Source organism: Chanos chanos, chromosome 13 (genome assembly GCF_902362185.1).
Source record: "Chanos chanos chromosome 13, fChaCha1.1, whole genome shotgun sequence".
NCBI lineage: Eukaryota > Metazoa > Chordata > Actinopteri > Gonorynchiformes > Chanidae > Chanos > Chanos chanos.
The window spans coordinates 11,670,355-11,692,249 of record NC_044507.1 but is presented as its reverse complement, the minus strand read 5'-3'; the positions used below and the strand labels follow the sequence as shown (position 1 = coordinate 11,692,249).

The window sequence follows — 21,895 nt, the reverse complement described above, 5'->3', positions numbered from 1 at the left end:
CTTGCAATCACAGGCAGCTCTCAAACACTTGTGTGACTAATAATTAGCCCTCTCAAAATACCACCATTTCATAAAAATGACTCTGAATAGGCTGTGTTGCTGAAAGACCGAGGGTCTTGCGCGCCCCATTCTATATTATTCATCATTACGTCTAGTATAAAACAAGCATACAATACAATCATCCTGACACATCACTTCAGCATTTGGAACAGAAACCATTCTGCTCTTCTCAAATATATGTGGAAAAAGTTGTCACAGACACCCACAGGGCTTATACACCATGAATTTATAGTTCCTCAGACACCAGTAATTCTTGATACAACGCCACAGAATACTTTGATTGGTGTAGCCAACCTGGACATTATGGTCAACACATGAAAGCTGAACGACAGATACTCACTATTCTCATTTGAATAACCACTTTTACGGGGTACAGTATTTTATTAAACTAACAACAATGCTACCGCATAACGGACCGACAGTGGCATCAGAGATTTGCTCCTCGCCTCCTCTGCAGTATCCGCGCTGATATAGAGCTGTTGTCTAGCTGGCTAATCCACTGCCGGTCCCGCAAGATAACTGTAACAGTATCCTTATCTGCCTCCTTTCCAGCTTGCATGACGACTGAGTGGTGAAACTAGTAACACATCTGCGTAAACCACTCAACGGATGGAACATGTCCGATTTTGAGGAGTTCGAAAAGCAGCTGAGTGAAAATAGACAAGGTACTTTAAATTTCTGCGTAAAACGGAACCCATGTACATCCGCTTCTGAGTTGTCTCTCTCTGTTGTTCATGTAATTTTTAGCTTAAAGCCCTGCAAGTGTACACGTTTGCGACTAAAGTAATGATAGTCATGTGAATTTGCTGACCTAAAGCTGAACTCAATGCTAATACTATTGCTAACGGTACAGCTAATTCACTTGCTATCACAGATTGGCATTTACAGTTTACTGCTCAGTCACAGGTTGCTTTTATTAATCTCCTGATGACGAAGTGCCCTTTTGTCTCTTCCTTTCTGATTATTTAGCTAGACACTGTCCCCTAAACTTGAGTTTCACTCTTTAAGTAGTATGTAACCAGATTAGGTTAACGGGTTTGTCATCTTGCGCATTTTATTGGCTACAGGCTATTGCTAACAAAATAGATAGCCAAGTTCAGTAGCATTAGAAAACCGGTGACATACCAGTTTCGGTATCGGATAACCTCGTCTAGCCTGATAGCACTGACAAAATTGAACCCAAGTCTGCTTTGCATCTGGCTAAAATGCTGTTATGAATCCTTTGGTGTGGTACAATTCAATTCGCAGTGCTCAATGTGGCTATGCAAGCTGACAGTATGAGAGAGAACTCGTAATCAGGGCACTACAAGGATAAGATGGTTCACTGAATATACAGTATATTCAGTCCACTGACCACATTAGCCTGGTGTCTTATTCTTCAAAAATGGTTTGTCTCCTAGTCTTTCATATCCATGTCCTGTGGTTAGGTTTAAAAATATCATTGACTGGGGTTTTTTTCGTATCTGTTTTCTAAATTTTTGTTTGTTTGTTTGTCTGTTTTCTTGTTTATTTTAATATTTTGATTATTTACATTGTAACTTTAGTGTTTTCGTTAACAAATGTAGGTGATACAACCTAGACAGAATGCAATACTTATTCAAAATAAACCCATGTTTGGATTCGTGAAGGTAATAAGACTTTTCTAATAGCAATTTGTGCTCCATTTTTTCACCCCTCACTTTTCACCATGTAGAAAGAGAGAAGGAGAGGCACAGGAGAAGAAGTCGCAGTGGGTCTCCAGGTCGCAGTGAGAAACATCGTAGCTGGAGCAAAGACAGGGGTAGTCGCAGCCGTGAGAAACGCAGCCGTAGCCGAGATCGCAAGAGTCGAGACAGGAGGAGCAGCTCCAGAGATCATAAAAAACACAGGTATGAACAAGAGGAAATACAGATGTGAAAAAAAAACGCAAGGCATCTAATCTAAAAGAAAACACATAAAAACTCCAAGAACTGCAGGTTTGAAAAACCATTTTGACCTTTGAGACACAGATGGGAGCAGTTTAAACACCATTCATTTATACTGAAGGTCCATGCAACAGGAGTAGACAAATCACATCAATGCACCTATATTATTATCTTTTCTTATCCTCAGATCTGTCATCATGTTCCTACCTCAGTCTAAGATGTATATGCATAGTGGCATTTTAGACAACTTTGGTTCAGCTGAGGCTGCCATGTACCCTTTGGATCACTTTTACCGCATATAAGGAGCTCACGAGTCTCGTTTTTTCAGTTGACAGTGTGCTTTAGTTCTCAAAGGTAGTTTGTACTACAGTGAGTTTTTTTGCCTCTTATGTGCAGCTACTCTCCGCGAAGGACACGTAAGAAACGGACATGTAAATACTGGGATGTGCCTCCTCCAGGCTTTGAGCACATCACACCAATGCAGTATAAAGCTATGCAAGGTAGGGACCATGTTCCCCTCAAACAGACTTTAAAAAATTCAGTTAGTTGGGGGCGCAGTGTTCACGTAGAATGTATCCTGAAACTTGTTTTTTTTTTTTTTTTTGCTGATCCACCCAAAATTTTGCTTGGGAGTCCTTCCCAAGTGCTTAGTCGGCATGTTGGTTTTGTCTTGACCTGAATTGCTTGCTTGAATCCTGTTTTGCATCACAAGCTCATCCTCTTCTAGAACCCTCTGGACAGTTTTGTCCGAGTAATTAGGTCCAGAGTATTTGTAAATGACATTGTTGCGTAGAAGATGGTCACAGTTACTTAATCAAACTTAGTTTAATTAGGCTACATGGTTTCTAAAACAGCCTTCTCCTTGTAGCTGCTGGCCAGATTCCCACCATAGCTCTTCTCGCAACATCCACGACCAGTGGGGTGGCAGTTACGCCCACACAAGTGCCCATTGTTGGCAGCCAGATGACCCGCCAGGCCCGACGCCTATATGTAGGCAATATTCCCTTTGGTGTGACTGAGGTAAGTCTCCCAGAATAGTGCTTCTTTTTTGGGTTAAGTGGACGCTGGTGGTCGATTGGAGGCATGGTGTTGTCTAAATATCTCTGCATGTATTGTTAGTGGCAGGCAAAACAAAGTGCTCAATATTTGTTATGCTTAGACAAGCGCTGTTTCATGTGTATTAAGTGTTTTCATTTAATTTTGTGTTTTGAACAACATTTAAATATTTTTTAAGCGTTGATGAGGCCAAATATTTTGAAAACGTTAACGGACAAGCTATATATCTTTAAGAAGTCTAACAAATCTTACAGATCAGATTTCATCAGCAGTTCAGATATAGTGTTTCATTATTCCAGATACATGTCTGGTAGTAATAACAGGGATTACAGAGCACATATTGAATTGAAGGTTCATGTTTATGTATGTAATCATTGAATACTCTGTAGGAGTCAATGGCAGAGTTCTTCAATGCTCAGATGCGTCTGGCTGGGCTTTCTCAAGCCCCTAGCAACCCTGTGCTGGCAGTGCAGATTAATCAGGATAAGAATTTTGCTTTTCTTGAGGTAAGAACCCACCCGAGTCTCTCTGCATTTCACAATCAAACCTCCCTCCCAAACATAATCCAAACATGTTCTTAAAATTCAGTTGATCATATTTATTGTGTCTTTTGTTTCAAGATTTTTTCATTGTATTGTTACAATGCTTCTCTTTAACTTGTTCTGACTTCTGTCATCTTCTCCTTTTTATCAATGTAGCTGAAACCAAGAAAGATTGCATAGACAATTTGTTAATGATTATGTATATCACACTGAACTTATACACTCTGACTTATTATCAGAGTGACAGAGATACACAGAAACTTAATAGATCAGACGTATTTCATCCCGGACTGATGATTATTACAATGTCGTATTAACGCTGAAACACGCTGTTTTTGTTTTCTCCTCCTCTAGTTTCGGTCAGTGGATGAGACCACTCAAGCCATGGCATTTGATGGCATTATATTCCAGGGTCAGTCTCTGAAGATCAGACGCCCTCACGACTACCGTCCTCTGCCTGGAATCTCTGAGCAGCCTGCTTTTCATGTTCCAGGTTAATGCTATGGGAAAAAAAAAAATCTGATCTTAACTGCCTAAGCATTCACGCAGTCACTGCACAAGTAATTGCAGTGTTAATTGGTTAGGGAAAAGTCGAGTTCTCTCTCCTGAATAAGTGATTAGAATTAAGGTATCAATAATTAAAGTAATACACATGTTGTGAATACATAAGTGCCCTTAAACTGTAATCGTGTACTACAGTAATAACAATGTACTAGCTGAGTCATGATGAAAATACAAGGGTATTAGTAGCTCTGTGGTTAAATTGCATAATACAGTGTGTGTTTGACAGCTGTGGTTTGTGTTCTGGCTTTGTCAGTTGAGAGCCATGGTCTGTTATGCTAGCTCGTCTGTTTTTTTTCTTTTTCTTTTTTTACGCATGGACTCTGTTATGAATATATAGTACACTGCAGTGAGGTAATCTAATTAGTGTTATGACTCATTTCTTCATCCACACTCTTTCATTCCCCAGTTTTTTTTCCTTGTACTTTAGGTGTTGTGTCTACAGTTGTCCCTGACTCACCGCATAAGCTGTTCATTGGCGGTCTACCCAACTATCTCAATGACGACCAGGTATGTTTTGGTTTACTTTGTCAAGTCAGCACTACGTTCCCTTACAACCCATACTGTCATCTAAACATTAGAGCAGCCAGGCAAAGCATTCTCTACTCCATTTATTTCATATAGTGCAGAGTCATTTATAACACAGAATGCTTATAATCACACTTAAATACATATTAGAATCTCAGATGTTGAATCAGCAATACAAAATGATAAGTAACATGTTTTTTTAAATTTGCAGTGATATGCACAACAGTAACTCATATTAACTGAAAAAAAGTGTCTTAAACCATTCCCAATTTGGAAAGCAATAATCGTCTTGTTACGTTATTATTATGTACAGAACAAGGAAAAAAATGTGTGTAGTTTCAGGGATGGGACCTGCTCCTCACCGGTAGATAATGATATGGGATTATTGAATAACCATGTTGTAACTCAGAGAGTTTGCATTATCTATAGCAACAATACACTACTTTATCATTCTCCAGTGAAGTTTTATTTTTCTGTGTTTCTCCAGTAATGACACATTTGGAACCGTGTTACACATTGGAACTGTGGACTGATGTTTACACTACTGAAACTGACATAAACTGACTTGTCTGTTAAAAGAACTGGGAAACAAAATGCGAAACCTTATAACGCTGTCCCTAGTTTGAATCTGATGAAACATTCCATTAGCATTACCCACTCTTCATCACTCATAAGCCTGTACTTGTTACCAGCACTTTTCTATTCAAATTGTATTTGAGAAATTCTCTGTCCACTACTGTGTGATTCAGTCCACCCCGTAACCTGTTTGAATTATAGCAGTAAGTTTTCTTTTTGGGGGGGACTTTGCTGGGCCACTTCACAACATACTGTCCTCCCACTCAATAAATCTCCTTGTACAGTAGTAATAGATGGGATGAAGTACAAAGGTAAGGTTGTTATAGGTCATGTGCACCTGGAGGGGTTTTTTTTTTTTTTTTTGAAAGCAGTACAACGTTTATAGATTTTTGTGAAAATGTTTTAAACGGTAAAACACCTTGACTACTTCTCAGTGTTCTCACTGAATTACTTAAGGAAACTAGCAGTGCTCCATCTTAACCTGGAGGTTCCTCCCGTGGATGGGGGGGAGTAGCATTGTTCCTGTATTTCTGATACAGATTCGCATTTTAACTGTACTTGAACCCCCCCCCCCCCCCGCCCCAAAAAAAACCATGGTCAGAAATGGAGGTGAATGTACCCTTGTTATGCATTACATCATATTCCTTTTATTTGTAATTATATAGAATTGAACTTGCAGTCACTGCTACTGCTCTGATTCTCACAGTTCTTTCATTTTTGTTCCCCCACTTTGTCCCCAGCTAGGGGCCTGTAAGATCGTTAAGTCTTCGCGCATTATTTGTTCAGTAGTACTGATCTACTGCTGCCATGCCAACATGTAACTCAAGGCAAGTAAGACTTTCCGTCCCTCACATGGATACACCTCTGATCAGCAGGTGGCCCACCTGACTGCTCTTTCTCTTCCCTTCTTTCTTCTGGAGCGGCATAATACACGCAACAAGAGGCTATGGATAGCAAGGGAGGGGGTGGGGAAGTGTCAAAGGTATATTTTAAAAGGTTTAGAAGGACTTGCTTTCTTTCTTTTTTTTCTTTGAAGAAAATGAAAAGAATAAGGAGGGATTTTTTTTTCCTTTGAAGTTGATGCAGAAAAGGTGCTAAGATGCTATGGAGTGCTAAAGAGTTTTATAGTCTGCTATTTGGAGAAGAGCTTGGTGTGCTTGGGGTGAAATTTCTTTAGTCTTGCTTTTAGAAATGTTTTGCGCTCGAGTGATTGAAGTGCTACTCCTCTTGTACTGTGGATATTCTCATTTCCAGCTCACTTCACCTTGAGTGGCTTCCAAAACGTAAACTCACAATGTATTTTCTATCCACTAGGTTTGCAGAATAGATTTTGATGTTGTTATATATTGCTGTGGTTTTTGATATTTGTAGAATGAATATCATGAATTTTGATGTTATAGAACATGTATCAAGGGGCCCAAAAAGGTTATTGGTGTTTAACCCGCTTCATTATGAAAACACTTTTTTTGAAGGTCATTTTAAAAGGTCAACAAATTGAGAATTTAGTACACCCTCCTTTATAACTCTAATACAGAGAGGGTTAATCAAAAATAAAATGAATTGAGATGCATTGTTGTCATTTCTATTGCTCTCATATCTTATGTCACAATAACTGATCATCACGGGGCATTGATCTGTTTAGTCAAATGTATGCAAAGTGTTTAATTTCCACCATACCATCTCTTGCGCACCCAGCCATCCCACTTGTTGTGTTATTTGCTCACAAGTAACCAAATGGAAAACGAGTATTTGACTGTACGTGAACTCAGGAAGCCTGTTGCTAAGAGCTACATATGTCCTAATTTCCCATTTAGGTCAAGGAGCTTTTGACTTCGTTTGGACCTCTCAAAGCTTTCAACCTGGTCAAAGACAGTGCCACATCACTGTCCAAGGGGTATGCTTTCTGTGAGTACGTGGATATCAGTGCTACTGATCAGGTATGAACAGGAAATCAAGCGAGAAAAAAAAATGGCATGGAATATTATAAACGTTTACAAATATGCCAGTTAAACTGTTTGAAGACAACAGGAGCTAATTTTGAATTAGCAGCTGAAAAGAACTTTAAGTGTTTGGCCTTGAGTAGTCTTAAAAATCCTACGTATCTTAATCATTCTTGAGTATTCAACACAATGAGCTTCACTGCGTATTCTAGACCACACCAACATGCATCAGAATTTGTATTTAACATTCTGCTAATGTTTGAGATTTTAGACTAAAGTACACGTGGTGTATTCATACAAGTCTTACTTTAACTTGATAATAACTACGTTGTAGATTTTCAAAAACGTTCTTATCTGTGTTATTTTTTTTTTTAAGTAAAAGTCTTTAAAACTGACAAACAGTTTCCTGGCTCTTCGTTGTGTTTCAGGCAGTAGCAGGACTTAATGGCATGCAACTGGGTGATAAAAAGCTCATCGTTCAGCGTGCCAGCGTAGGGGCAAAGAATGCCAATCCTGTAGGTGCCAACTCAATCTCAATGCCAACATCCAACCTACAATTCGGTTCATTTATCCATTTTTTTTAATCAGTCAGTCACAACCTGTCCCTTCCTTCTCTGTCCAGTCGACCATTATAGAGACCCCGGTGACTCTGCAGGTGCCTGGACTCCAAAGACTGCAGAACTCCGGCCTGCCCACGGAGGTGCTGTGCCTCCTCAACATGGTGATGCCAGAGGAGCTGTTGGATGATGAAGACTACGAGGAGATCCTGGAGGACATCAGAGAGGAGTGCTGCAAATATGGCAACGTGCGCTCCATTGAAATCCCACGGCCCATTGATGGGGTGGAAGTGCCCGGGTGTGGCAAGGTCAGTGAGACGTGCGTGTGTTTTTACGGAGATGACCTGTTAAGACCGATAAAGGCACACAGCAGATACGCCAGTGACGAATTGCCAGTGAAAAATGTCTTTTAGTTACACAGAGTTCAATATCAAAATTTCAGTTTTACATTACATCACCATATACATTGCACAAGAGAGGACACTCAGTGTTCCCTCAGGTACTCTCAGTATTTTAGTCTGGTGAGTAAAACATGTTTACATAATCCAAGGTTACACTGGTTGAGCTTATCCAAAGTTGCGTTTGAAAAAATACTGGCAGGTTTACAGTGTAGGAAACTCCATGAATCGTAGTCAATTGAAAGACTTGGTATCAAAGACATTTCTCTTCTGTAAGATGGAGCTTATAATATAAGTTTATATTGCCATCCAGACAACTTGGAAAACATTGAAAATGTAAATGGGTCTTCTGCATGATAAAGTAAAGTTACACATCCTTAGTCCTTAGTTTATGAATTTGCCGGCGAGGTTAAAGCACTGGCTGACTCGCTGGCCAAAATGATCCCGCCTTGATTCCTAATTCCTCTCGAAGGAAATGAAAATTTAATTATTCAACTGCAAGTCAGCCTCCTCTTGTATGACTCACAGGGGCAAGGAGAACAGTAACCTGTGTCTCTTCATTATTAAATAAGATGGGGAATTCTTGAAGCTATAAAAAAGTGTTTACTAAAGTGTTATGTAACTTGGGGATTGGTTTGGGATTGTACGAACACTTTTAATATGTTCAAGATGTACATATACATGTAGAGTAACTGATATTTTTGTGTATGCAAAGTTTTCTCATTATGACCCTCTTGCATGATTCGGTGAAAACAAAGTCAGTATTATTTTTAACCTTTCTCAGCTGAATAAAGGAGAGTGGGTAATGAAGCAACATAATGACCACTATTTCACACCCAAAATAAAATTAAAAAAATAAATAAATATAAAACAGAAACACTGCTTCTGTTTATGGTTGCTAGGCAGTTGTTCAGACAGTTAGTTTGTTGTTGAAACTTTAACACTATTATGGGAGAGAAGTTAAAGTTAAACACTTTTCTCATAAGTGATTCATTGCAGTAGAACAGACATGATCAAGAACATGGAGAGCATCATTGCTGCACATGAAGGTCCTTCAGGGCTGTTTTTCAGCACTGACACTTTAAACAGTGATGGTATTAGGAAATGGTATTCTCAGCAGATTCGCAAGCTCTTTGTTTTCTGCCTGGGTTCTTGTGATGTGAGTTTTTGTGCTGTTGCAGATCTTTGTGGAGTACGTGTCGGCGGCCGACTGTCAGAAGGCTATGCAGGCTTTGACAGGACGTAAGTTTGCCAACCGTGTGGTGGTCACTAAATACTACGACCCAGACATGTACCACAGACACGAGTTCTGAGAGCTGCTACTGGATTGTGATGGCAAAGAGACCGAGGAGTGTTTGATTGGCACCTTCTCAACACTTTGAAGTGTGGATGTTCACTTTCAATTTCAATGTGATTTTATTAACCCCTTTTACTTCTGCTTTTCCTAATGTTGCTTTTCCTTACGTGCCTGCTGAGAAAAAGAAAAATGGTTTGAAGACGAAAACGAAACAAGTTATTTCCAGCAGAACAAAATCTCTAACACTAATGTCACCGGTGCTTTATCTGTGTAGTGAAGCAATCCCTTGAAATGTAACACTACTTTGCATTTCTGCTGTTAGCACTAGAATCAAATGGTTGTCCTGTGTTTTATGGCGTATGAATATTAACCAAAAAGAAAAAGCCACAGTTAAGTCCTTATTTAGACGTAGAACAACACTTACATAATGTCAACAAGAATGAAATGTAAAGGGTACTGCTGTAAACTGCAAATGGTCTGTTCTTTATTATGTTTCTTTTTGTGTGTATGTGTATATATATATACACACACACACACGCAGACACACATACATACATACATACATACACACACATATATACATGTACAGATCATTTTCAGTACATATATAATGTTTGTTAATTAGAAAACAGCTGGCACAATAACCCGTAGATATTGATGTATTTGAATCAAAGCTATTTATTAAGAATTTATGTCTCCCTTGTATATGAAAAGGATGTTACAAAACAGAGGAACTATTTCATTCAAGTTATGTAATAATCAACTGTATTTAACTGTATTTAAATTCTTGGTTATATCCTTTTGTTGGTGAGAGTGTAAATGAATGTGTACATGCACAGATAACTTTAAATATTTCTGCTTTTGAAATACAGTGAATGAGATTAGGTTGTCACCCCACATGTACAGCAAGGTTGCAGACATAAACTTAAACTTAATATATTTGACACTAGATTTCCTTCACCCCAGATAACTTATTATTGATGTAATCCCTTGATTACAAATGCTTATGAAGAACTTAAATGAATGGTTTGATATCAGATGTATTTATTTAGGTTATAAACTGATAGTTTTATCAGTGAATTATTACTGAATAATTTTGGGGGGCATCATTTTATCAAAAGAAGAGAGAAAGATAAAATCTGGAGAAATGTCAATATCCAGAATCACTGATAACAAAGGAAAAGATTCTTCCAAGACTAAGGAAAACAGGTTATGTCCTCTGGAGCAGACTAGAAATTTGATGTGTATACACACATGTATAGATACTAAACTGATTAGACAAAGTTGCCAGTTCTCTCACATTTTCCAGTGGTAACCACCTTGTTAAAGACATCTGTGCACTGAAAGACATATCACATAGAACATGAAAATAGAATGACTGAAAACTGTTAGCTCACATTAAACCATCTCCTCACTTTCAAAAACTGAATGTTACTAATGGAGCAATTGTTTAGTTTGTAAAGCCTAATTTTACCTGGCCTTGGCTTCAATAAAGAATCACACCTTCAAACTGTGTATCACTTATTTTGAAGTAAACTGATTAGAAATAGTAAACAGACTCTCCGTTTAACTGAATCACATTCTGAATGTCAAGACGCAGAAGTGGTTCAATTAGGCGTTGGATCTTAATGCAAGTATTGGACCTGAACACTGTTGGGTTTTTTTCCTAGTTATTCATACGCAGCTTTATATTGCTTGGACTAGCCCAGGGTTACTGCGTTACCTGGTTTTAACTATACGAGTACTACTACTTTTTGTCAGTAGGGGGAGGACATGATTTCCACCTGCAAGTTTGTCTCTGGAGCTATTTGCTGCTCAGTTCTAACTTGTGTCCGACCAGAGAGAGCTTGGAACTGTATAGAGCAACTCCATTCAGCTGAGCCTGCCGGCGGAGAAGTATGTCATCGAAAACTGAAAATCCGTGTAATAAATTCAAGGCGAATATGTTTGATAAAGCCAGATGTCAAAATTGCTTCAAATCCCGCGAACTGCATGTGCTGACGGATGAAGATCTTAATCAGGTAATAAGATTGACTTTGTGAGTTTTACTCAACACGATAAATCTTTATTTAATATTTTACTTCATAAAAAATATATATATTTTCTGTTTGTCGTTCAAAGGACAGACTTTGCACATTGCTAGAGGTATACTAGCTAGAGGTTACTCGCTTGTGACTATATAATTTAATTGTTTGAAAGTTTAACAAATGTGTTTAATAGTATAATTCATCTATGAATATCCCACACAATATGGCGTAACTTAACGATACTTTGTCCTTTGCTCAAGTTTGATTTTCCCCTCTACAAATCACTCGCCACTATGCTCTGCGTTACCTGTCTGGCGTCACGGTGCCCTGTAATTTAAACCGCGTTGCTCAATCCAGGGATGGTGAAGTCTGCCGCATCACAACGCAAAATTAACACTGTTCACTGCGGAGGAATCCCAACAATGCTCAGATGTGCAAATTACAGTGTTTTATGCAGTCATCTATTTCCAATGTATTCTTTCCTAAACACCTGAGTCTAAAACTCTATCAAGAAAAAAATTCACAACAAACTGAAAATAAGATTTATATCGACGAGTGAGCTGAATTGTCTGAGGATATGACCAATAACAAAAACCAAAACAAAAAGTAACAACAAACCTTTTTTGATAGCACCTCTTATACATTTACGGTAGTTGAAAGGGCGTCAAAAAAGACAAAGATGAACAGGTGAAAAGTAAATGAAAATCACAAAAGAATGATAAAACACAAAGACCCTAATGAATAAGATATAAACACAATAAACGTAATATAAACCAGATAAATGATGCATATGATAAAGAATAAACAAACGTGGATAAAAACTGTTATAAGAGGAATAATCTCACCAAAAAAAATATCTGCCAAAGCGAGGCATATGAAGAGCTTGCTGTTCACGTCTTTTTTAAAACGATTCTCTTTAAAAGCATCGATTTTTCTCTGAACAGGCCAAACCTATTTACGGAGGCTGGCTGTGTCTTGCCCCAGAGGGAACAGACTTCAACAACCCAGCTCAGAGATCAAGGGTGAGAGAGTCCATCTGGGAGAAAGAAGATTACTGGAGTGATTGAATCTGTTTTCTTTAATATCTCTTATTATGTAAAAACAATGTGACTGTATATGTTCATTGTTAGTAATTTATATGTGACAGTGTTTATTTTTTAATTTTATTTCTTTCATTTGCTTGGCTTGTTCTGTGAACAACATGTCAGTAAGCTCTCTGTTTCTGTAGAAATGGCAGAGACGATTCTTCATCCTTTATGAACACGGGAGCCTGCGATTCGCTCTGGATGATTCCGTATGAGAGCAGTCTTTGCACACATCCACAGAAACACTGAACACATATGCACGTACAAATAAACAAACAAACAAGGCAAAAAAAAACCCCCAAAATAAATAAATACATAAATAAAAGCCACAAGCCAAAATAGATCAGAGCTATTTGTTTCTGCCTAGATTTATGAGAGTTCCTGTTGCATGCTGTAGCCAGATGTTGTCTTCGTATTGCGAAAAAAAGAAGCAAAAATTCTGTTACCCAACCGTTCTCACCGCTCTCTTTTACTCAGTGTGTCATACGCACAATTATACAGTCATAGGATCATAGGTTTATAACCTCTGAATGTAAGTTACACTCAACTATTTTATGAAATACCAACTCCTCTTAATCTTGAACTTATAATTCTAGCTGTAGGAACAATGTTCATTCAAATCACATTCTTTTTTTATTCATTAAGTTCGCTCTTTGGGTTGGGTGAAAAGAAAGCAAAACAAAACAAAGCAAAAAGCAGTAAGCAGGTTCTACAGAGACAGTGAAGCACAAGCTCTTTAAACTTTTGTCACCCAGAGATGATTAAAAGCTTTTGCTTCCAGCTTTGGTTTTGTAGTTCCACTCATAACGGTGAGAGACACTGATTGACTGTATCTCCCTTTCAGGCAAGTACACTCCCACAGGGAACTATAAATATGAACCTGTGTATTGATGTTAAGGATGCAGAGGCCAGAACGGGACAGAAACACTCTCTCTGTATTGTCACACCTGAACAAGAATACTTTATCCGTGCCGAGAACAGAGAGATCATTACTGGGTGAGGGGTACTCTTATCATCCCTGTCTGGGTGACATCACCAATTTACAGTGAATTTTTCCCGAAATATTCTTGTAATTTCATGATGACTCAGAAATCTCTGTAGTTGACCTAATAGTGCTTATATTACCATGCATGTTTCTTTCTTTCTTTTGAAGATAGATTAACTCTTCAGTGGCTCATACACAGAAATGTATGACCATATTTTAGTAAAAACTAAAAATTATTGCCTGTAATTTAGTGACATTTAGTGTCTGATGAGCTCAGCTCACCTGGTTTGTTCCCCTGTTTACAGATGGAATGGCCAGCTAGCAGTTTATCCACAGACTAACAAACAGAACCAGAAGAAGAAGAAAGTGTTATCTGCATTCTCACAGGTCAGAATACACAACTGTTTTACCTGTACACGCATGTCTAGGATCCAGACCTACCAGTGAGCGTGAAACTGGTTTGGTTTTAGCTGAGAAATATTTTCTGCATTAAGACATTTTGTAAACTGTACCTGTGGTCTCTAATCCATCCACAGAATATCACAACCGTTGACTGAAAAGCGCTATATGTAACTATTTTACTATTGCTTCTCTTATTAATAGCTGAAAAATGACACTGAATGTTTTTCAGTCTTGTGGTCCCCGTGCTTATGTAAGTACCACTGGAGTTCCAGAACCAAAGAGAATAGTTCCAAATGAGAGCCTCTCCAGCTCAAGGCAGGAAGAGCGAGAGGCAGAGGAAAGGGATGTCTGCTGGCGCCCAGATGAAAGTCCTGTCCCTAAAGCAGCAGATCTTACTCTCCCAGGCTCACACAGGCTCCGTGAAGGTGTGGCTTAGACAGAAACTGTTCGCTAACAGATTGTCTCTTGTGTTTTTTCTGTCTATCTGAGTCATTTACTGTGTCAGTGTTCCAACTTCCTGCAGATGTTCACACGGAAGAATAGCGTCGGGAGAAAAAAAAACTGAGTTCTCAGTGATGATACTTCAAAGTAGATATGGATCATACTTCAAAGTAGATTTTTCTGTAGGGAATAAGATTTGTTGCTTGAAATGAAGTGTGAGATTATAATGGAGCAACATTCACAATGGATTGAAACACAGCACAACATACTATATCCTGATGCTGTTCTCATCCAATACATTCATATTTGATCATGTTATGGCTGTGGATGGTGACACTTTAGAGATACAACTTGTCAGTAGACTGTTTCGTTTTTGTATTTACAATTGCAGACCTTTCCCTTTAAATCAAAATATTCCTCTACAGGAGAAGGGACCCCAATAGACTTGAGCTCAGACAGCTCTTCTGTGGGGAGTGACACTGAGGATGATGATGATGATGATGATGACGACGACGATGATGATGATGATGATGATGATGATGATGATGATGATGATCTCCAGCCACAGGAGGAGAAAAAATCACCCTCCCCTTGTTTCATCCCCCCTGATCCGGGCTGCTGGTACAAAGACAGTAACCGTCATTCAGACAGTAGTCTCTTCTCAAGCGACACAGATATCAGTGACTCCCAAAGTTCTCTAGACTCCAGCATGAGTGAGGATTCAGATGCCAGTGACCGTGGCCCTTCTATGACATCACTGTTGCATTCCAGTGACACCCAATCACATATCAGAAATCCAGAAGCAGCGATACCAGTGGAAGGGGGAAACACCAAGCAGGAAGGGTATCCTGTCTTCGCCAAGACGAGGAGGTGTATGAGGTAGCATATGCTTAACATATTATAGCCAAAGAACAGACTTCTACCAGCAAACAGCAGAAACAGCAGTCCTGCTTCCTGAAGCATGGAGATATGCGTGTGAGTGAGTGGGCAAAATCAAGGTTTGGATATGGCCTTTCTAGAGAGGCCACAGAGGGGCTGGTGGCTTGTTTGGTTAGGATGGGCCCAGCATCCAAACAATTTTCAGTGACAGCCTGTGGATGCCTCCCAGTTTCTACCAGTTTACATTTTACATGCACCACATGTGTCCCAGTAGTGCTTTGGATCAAAGTCTTGTACCCCTCCATTAGGAGCACATGGTTTTTAAATTTAGCTTATAGAAGCACTCCCATTCCATGTCCTCTCTAACTGTAAAGCAGTTGTGTTGTGTGACAAAGAAGTAGCTCAATCCCTGTTATTTGTTTTTTGCAGCAAACAGAGAAGTTAGTGAATCAAGCTGAGATTTGCTCTAAGAAACTCTCCCAAGCATAAAACTGTAATTATATTATATGGTCCAAACACGCTATGACTCCAAATGATTTCTTCCAGTGTAGAGAAACTTAATCCATCATTAATACCTGAAGCTGCAAAGTGAATAGGATCATTTGTCTTTATATGCGTTTGTCATTGTTTAGTGGCACATCAAGAAGCAACTCTTTCATCCCTAGTTATATTTATTTCCTCACTTTGATCAAGCTTGTACATGTAGCATTGTCTCAGTGGTAACTGCCTTTATTAAGAGATTTAATTCCCAAAGTAAATAGATTGCAGTCTTTGTAAAGCGAAACAATTCATCGTGAGTGAAGCGTAATTTTTTGCTTTTGTAAGGAAGACAATTAGATAACGGAGACAGATTTCAGATTGTATTCTGTCACTGAGAGAGAATGGGTGGACTAGCTTACCAGTGTTGCTGCAGCTGGAGAAGAATATATTCAACATATGAAATATTGTTAAACATAATCCAGGGTTCTCTTCTCTTCTCTTCTCTTCCTTCCTTTTTTCCTTTCTTTCTTTCTTTCTTTCTTTCTGTTTCTCTATGTCTGTCTGTTCCTCTCTGTTTTTCTCCATTTCTCTTTCTTCTTTCTGTCCTCCAATAGCTCCAGTGGGGCATTCATTCTAGAGGATTCTGGTAAGACTGTGGAGGAAGAGGACAAGATTCTGGCCAGTGGTGAACAGAGCACGGCTCGGTCCGGTCAGAGAGAGGTACAATCACTTTACTCACAAACTTATTACCATTTTATTGTAGCATGTCATCGCAGTTATACCATAACCATGAATCAGATAAGCTATGTTTTATTTATGCAAACACTTGACAATTTGGGGTAAATTAATGTGAATTATGCCCGCTCTCTATTCACTATGATAATGACAATAGTACCAGTACCATTGGTCTGGAAATCAAAGCTAAAACCCAGTGTGCAAAGTTAAGCTTAGGTTGATGAGCGGTGTGGTATGAGGTTGTCTTCAAAGAGTCTCACAGGCATAAAGCCATTCTAAAATACACACAGTGGTTGTGTTGACAGGCTCTCCAGCAGGGTTTGTCCCCAGACAAATAGAGTGCAGACGCAGGCTGATGTAATTTATGTTTACAAGTCAGTGTCACTGTAAAATGGCAGCCTCCCCACACGAGTGAAATTAGTTTTCCTCATTTAAAGATGCAAAATGCACTCACACACAGCTGGTTCTTATGGCTTTTTGCTGGGCTGGTTTAGACATGACTCAGAAGGCCAGGTGTTAGCAGAGAGAGAGAGAGAGAGAGAAAGAGCAAACGTCACCTCAGTCTACACTGCTCTAAGCTTTTAGTGGTGTTTTAGCATCTCACCACCCGCCAACAGGTTCACTCTCACATTCCAAAGCATCAGATCTGTACTGCTGTTAAATCAGCCAGAGCTGCCTGAGAGGAAAGGTTAGTTGGAAAGGCTGGGAGTAGAAATCAGTCAGTTGCCCTCCAGGTATACTGATGTGTGTGTGTGTGTGTGTGTGTGTGTGTGTGTGTGTGTGCGTGTGCTTGTGTGTGTGTGTGTCTGTTTGTGTGCATGAGTCAGTTGCCCTCCAGAAAAATAGAGGTCTCAGTGCATGTGTTGGTTGAGAGAGAAAAAGAGAAAAAGAGAGCAAGAGAAATGAGTCATGCAGCACTGTTTTGTTCACTGTCCAGTTCTCTCTGATTGCTTTAGGCCACGTGATGTTATACTCTGGGTTTTCCAACCATTTTACAGCTACAGAGAAAGTAACAGCCTTGGTAAAGAAAAATAAAACTGATCTTAACTGAATATATTATATATTCTATGCGTTGCAATATCTTTTTAGCGTTTTAACCAACTAATGCAAAAAAGCACTCTCACTGGGCAGCCAACACCGTTTTTAAGCCAGAGGTTCGCAAATCAATGATGAGAAAGCCGTCAGACATACATTTAGATAAGAGCTTCTGATCTGTTCTCAGGGACAAGTACTATTTTACCCACGGCAGACACAGTTTAGAATACATAATGCAGCATCGTCTTTCTCCTCCACTGCTCTGTACTCCATTGTACTTTGTCCTCGCTCCCTAAATACAATATGGACATTGTCTCAGTTTCTCAGTCTCAGTTTGTCCTCAAATTTCCAATTACACTGAGTGTCTACTTGCTACCTGGAAACGCATAAACCTGGCAAGATGTTTGGATATGCTGTAACTGATACTGTAGATGATCTGTCTTGAGTACACAGACAATTGATTATTAGGGACTTTCACAGACAGTATCTTTGGGACATACCTCAGAGTGATGTACATTACACAGATCCAGCTTAGACTTGCTTCTCATATACTGCACAAATACAAGTACAATAGAAAGCTTTATGTTGAGTCTTTGGTATGTTGAGTTTCTGTGATACAAGCAACATGTCCCCTCCTATTGGTTCAGGGTTTTTGTTCATCAAAGAGCTGTTTTCCATTGTATATTATTTTAAGTAATAACTAAAAATATCCAAGTAAATACCAGCTTTTAACCACAAATGGAAAAATCAAAGATTCATTTGCTGGAAGTACATAGAACAAAGACATTTGTTACGGAGGGTAAACTGCCGTTTTGCTTGGAATGTTTTGATTTGAGACGAAAATGTATTCTGTGGGTTACTCTCTCTGCATGCTAGACACTGATTGGACTAAGTCTTGTTTGTGTTCATTTCGTTAGTTTGTTTTTGGTTAGAAGTGAGAGGTCACTCTGACTCCATGCTGTGTCTTTTTGATTGGATTCTCTAGATAGTTCAGCTTCTCCATTCCCATCGTTTCCTGGGAGAAAAAGTCTCTTATTGGGAAAGCAATGGTCACAAAATGTTTAAAACCGTCTGTGTGTGCATGTGTGTGAGTGTGTGTGTGTGTGTGTGTTTGAGCAATCAAATGTTACTGCATTAAATTACATATCATTCAAAGAAAAATGACAAAACGAAAATGATTTCCTATGGTATGAATGCTTTCACACGTTTGATGTATTCGTCGCTTGCATGCTCTGAAAACATTTGGAACCATCAGTGTCTAAGACAAGCTTGGACACACTCATATAAAAGGAACAGGGGCAACAGAGAAAGAGAGGAAGACTGTTTTACATGTGAATCCATGTAAAGCCAACTCCATCTGGAGTTAGATAGACTCATCTGTATGTCTAAGGTTTTCAAAAAGTTGCTCATTCTAGTACCAGTACCAGTGGAATTCTTGGCCAGACTCACAATACCTGTAACAATCTTCAACACTTTATTCAGACGTATGTAGTCCACGTGAAATAGTGACGCATCTCAGTTAAGCAGTACTCCAACACAAATAGGCATTTCCGTTGGTAAAATACAAATTTTTTTAAAATTTTAAATGTAACGAGTCATTCAATCTAATTTCAGATGAGAGTAATGTCAGTTGGAGCTATAGATGTTCCCCGAGATGGCTTTTTACCTCAGAAAAGTGTGAGGTCGCTGGACCGTAGCATTTCTGAGCCTTCCATAACAGTAAGTGACTGTGTCTTAGTGAATACCAAGTATGACATGCAAATTACCACACTCTGTAATCCTGCTGCAAAAGAATGTTAAGTAAGCTTTTACCATAGCCATTTCTGCCGCTTGAGGCATGGAGAGGTTTGTACAGGTTTTAGTCAGAGATAACTTTGTGATATTAGATCAAAATATGCAATCCTATCAACTTCAAAAGGGCCTTGAGCTGAATTTCTACAGACATCATAGTTTTGTCTGAAGCACTTCTAAACTATTACTTGACTTATTAAGGAAGCGGCTGAGACATAAAGTGAGATTTTAAGAAGAGTATTGTCTCTACAGCCCGACCTTCTGAATTTTAAGAAAGGGTGGCTGTTGAAACTGCACAATCATGATCAGGTGAGTAAATTAAACTTCACACCATATCAGTAATTCCATTTTTAATCTTCACTGGATTGGTAATTTCACACAGAGGATAATAATCCAGATTATAAAGATTTGATGAGATGTGGGTGTTAAAGCCCTGATGGATTAGAGATTTGTCTTTCACTGTTCTAAAATTTGTGGAAAAGCTGGTTTTAATTATGGCCTCCTCACTTACCTGCCACATCACACATCTTACGTAGCTCGTCGTCCAACATGTTACAGCTTGAGCTGGAAGCGTTCTCATTTTAGAGACATTTTTTCCCTTTTTTTTCTCTTGAAACCTTATGTTTACCACCAAATGCAGAAGAATGCACATCCCACCGCTGTAGGGGTCACCACTAAATCTTCGAAACTGAAAATGTATTTATTGACCTTCATTCACCTGCTAAAATGAGGTGCCAAATCTATGCACACCCGTGATAAATTATGGGATTTGACAGGGCTTAGCTTGGGTTTTTCCTGGTCTTTGCTAGAACAGTAATTGAGATGCATGAAATCAGCCAGCATGTCCGAATGCTGTGGGAAAACGTGATAAGGAATTCCCTTTGGGAGCAGATTCTGGATAGGATATGTCAGCTATCTTGCACCCAATGTTTTTCCCAGTTGCGCAATCAGAAGCATCAGACACCAGTAAACGGGAACCCCAGTGCTACCCCAGTTTCTTGAGGTGACATCTGAATTAGCCTAATATTCACTCTGTCTGACAACTCTTAAGTATAGCTAATCTGCTAAAGTTCACTAATACACCCGTAATACAGCTGTATAATCAGAGACAGCATGTTGAGCTGCGCTAATGTGAGGATCAAGTAACAGTTCTGTTTCTCTCTGCAGTGGAGGAAATACTGGTTTGTGCTGTCCACTCACAGTCTGCGATACTATTCAGGCCCAACTGCAGAGGAGGCAAGTCCAGCGTCATTACTGTCCTCTGGGCAACTCATACACGTACCTACCTCTTTTGATCAACCCTCTTTTAGGGAAACCACAGTGATTCTATGCACTCATTCTGTATAACATGTACCCAGTGCTCTAAATTAGAGGCTCTAAGGTTTGAATCAGTCACGCAAGAGATGAAACTGAATAAATTTGGTATGCTTAGAGGTACGTGGCGACAGAGTTCAACACCTGTACTTCCTGTACTAAGGACAAAACGTTTTCCCCTATTTTTTTTTTTTTTTTTTTTGAGTTTCTGTGTCATTTGAGTACTTTGTCTCCTACCTCAAGGCCTCTGATTTGGAGGGGGAGATTGATCTGACCACATGTCACAAAGTGACTGAACACCTGGTTCAGAGAAACTATGGCTTTCAGATTCATGTAAGCAGTCTCCATGTACTAGATTGCTAAATTGCATGATTTGGATGCAAATACAGAATGCCTTAAATTGAAATGGTATTTTATCTCAAACAGATCATAACAATGTTATTTAAATTATAACTAACATTGTTATCATGAAATATCTCTCAAGACAAAGCAATCGGTCTACACACTGGCCGCCATGACTGCTGGAATACGGAGGAACTGGATCCAAACTCTTATGAAGGATGTTTGGCTTTTCAATCCACCTGATGTTGCTAGGTAAAAATCCATTATCTGCCTTTTCAACAGAGAAGCTGTTCAGAATAGCACATTCAAACCAATGACTGTGCAGACTTAAAGATAATATGAAGTCAGTGGACCTTTCTGTGTTTGTGATTCATGTCAGTTGTTGATCTCTGTATGATTTGAGCAGTGTGCCAGACAACCATGACCACAGCAATGCACCGGAAGCTTTTTCCAGACCTGACGTGACCCACGACTCCCTCTCCATCAAACAGAACAATATCCTTGAGAGGAGGAGGACAGAAGAAACTGTGGCCCAACAGAGGAGTGCTGAGGAGCACAATGAGACAGCAGAGTTTCAAAATGAGCAGGAGGAGGGAAAGAAAGAAAAAACAGAGGAACACAGGAGCACATATAAAAACATCATGGGATGCTCCTCCACCTGTGTGGATGGAGGGATTAGTAGCCCTGACTCTCCCCAGCAGCTGAGGGTGGATGAGATTGAGAAACGATGCACACAGGTTGAGTCTATCAATGAGGAGAAGAAAGCACCTTTTCAGCCAGAATGCCAGAGCAACAACCCTACTGAGATGAAGAACCATCTGGAACATTATAGAAGTGGGGTGAGCGAATGATTGAGTACACCCTGTTGGTAACCGTTATTAAATGCATTCTGTGGGGCTGTAGCACATTGGGAAAGCTTTGTTTTTCACAGAACAACGAAAGGACTGCATCAGCTTATGT

General features: G+C 39.3%; 1 protein-coding gene across 1 annotated transcript; it reads left to right on the top strand.

Annotated features, from left to right (window-relative positions):
• Positions 1 to 672: 672 nt before the first annotated feature.
• Positions 673 to 9,480, top strand: LOC115826463 (splicing factor U2AF 65 kDa subunit-like). Its single transcript, XM_030790315.1, has 11 exons — positions 673 to 725; positions 1,754 to 1,928; positions 2,361 to 2,464; positions 2,833 to 2,984; positions 3,410 to 3,526; positions 3,917 to 4,055; positions 4,554 to 4,633; positions 7,042 to 7,164; positions 7,596 to 7,682; positions 7,790 to 8,032; positions 9,304 to 9,480. The coding sequence occupies exons 1-11, from the start codon at positions 677 to 679 to the stop codon at positions 9,433 to 9,435; spliced, it is 1,401 nt and encodes a 466-aa protein (XP_030646175.1). The 5' UTR covers positions 673 to 676; the 3' UTR covers positions 9,436 to 9,480.
• Positions 9,481 to 21,895: the final 12,415 nt, after the last annotated feature.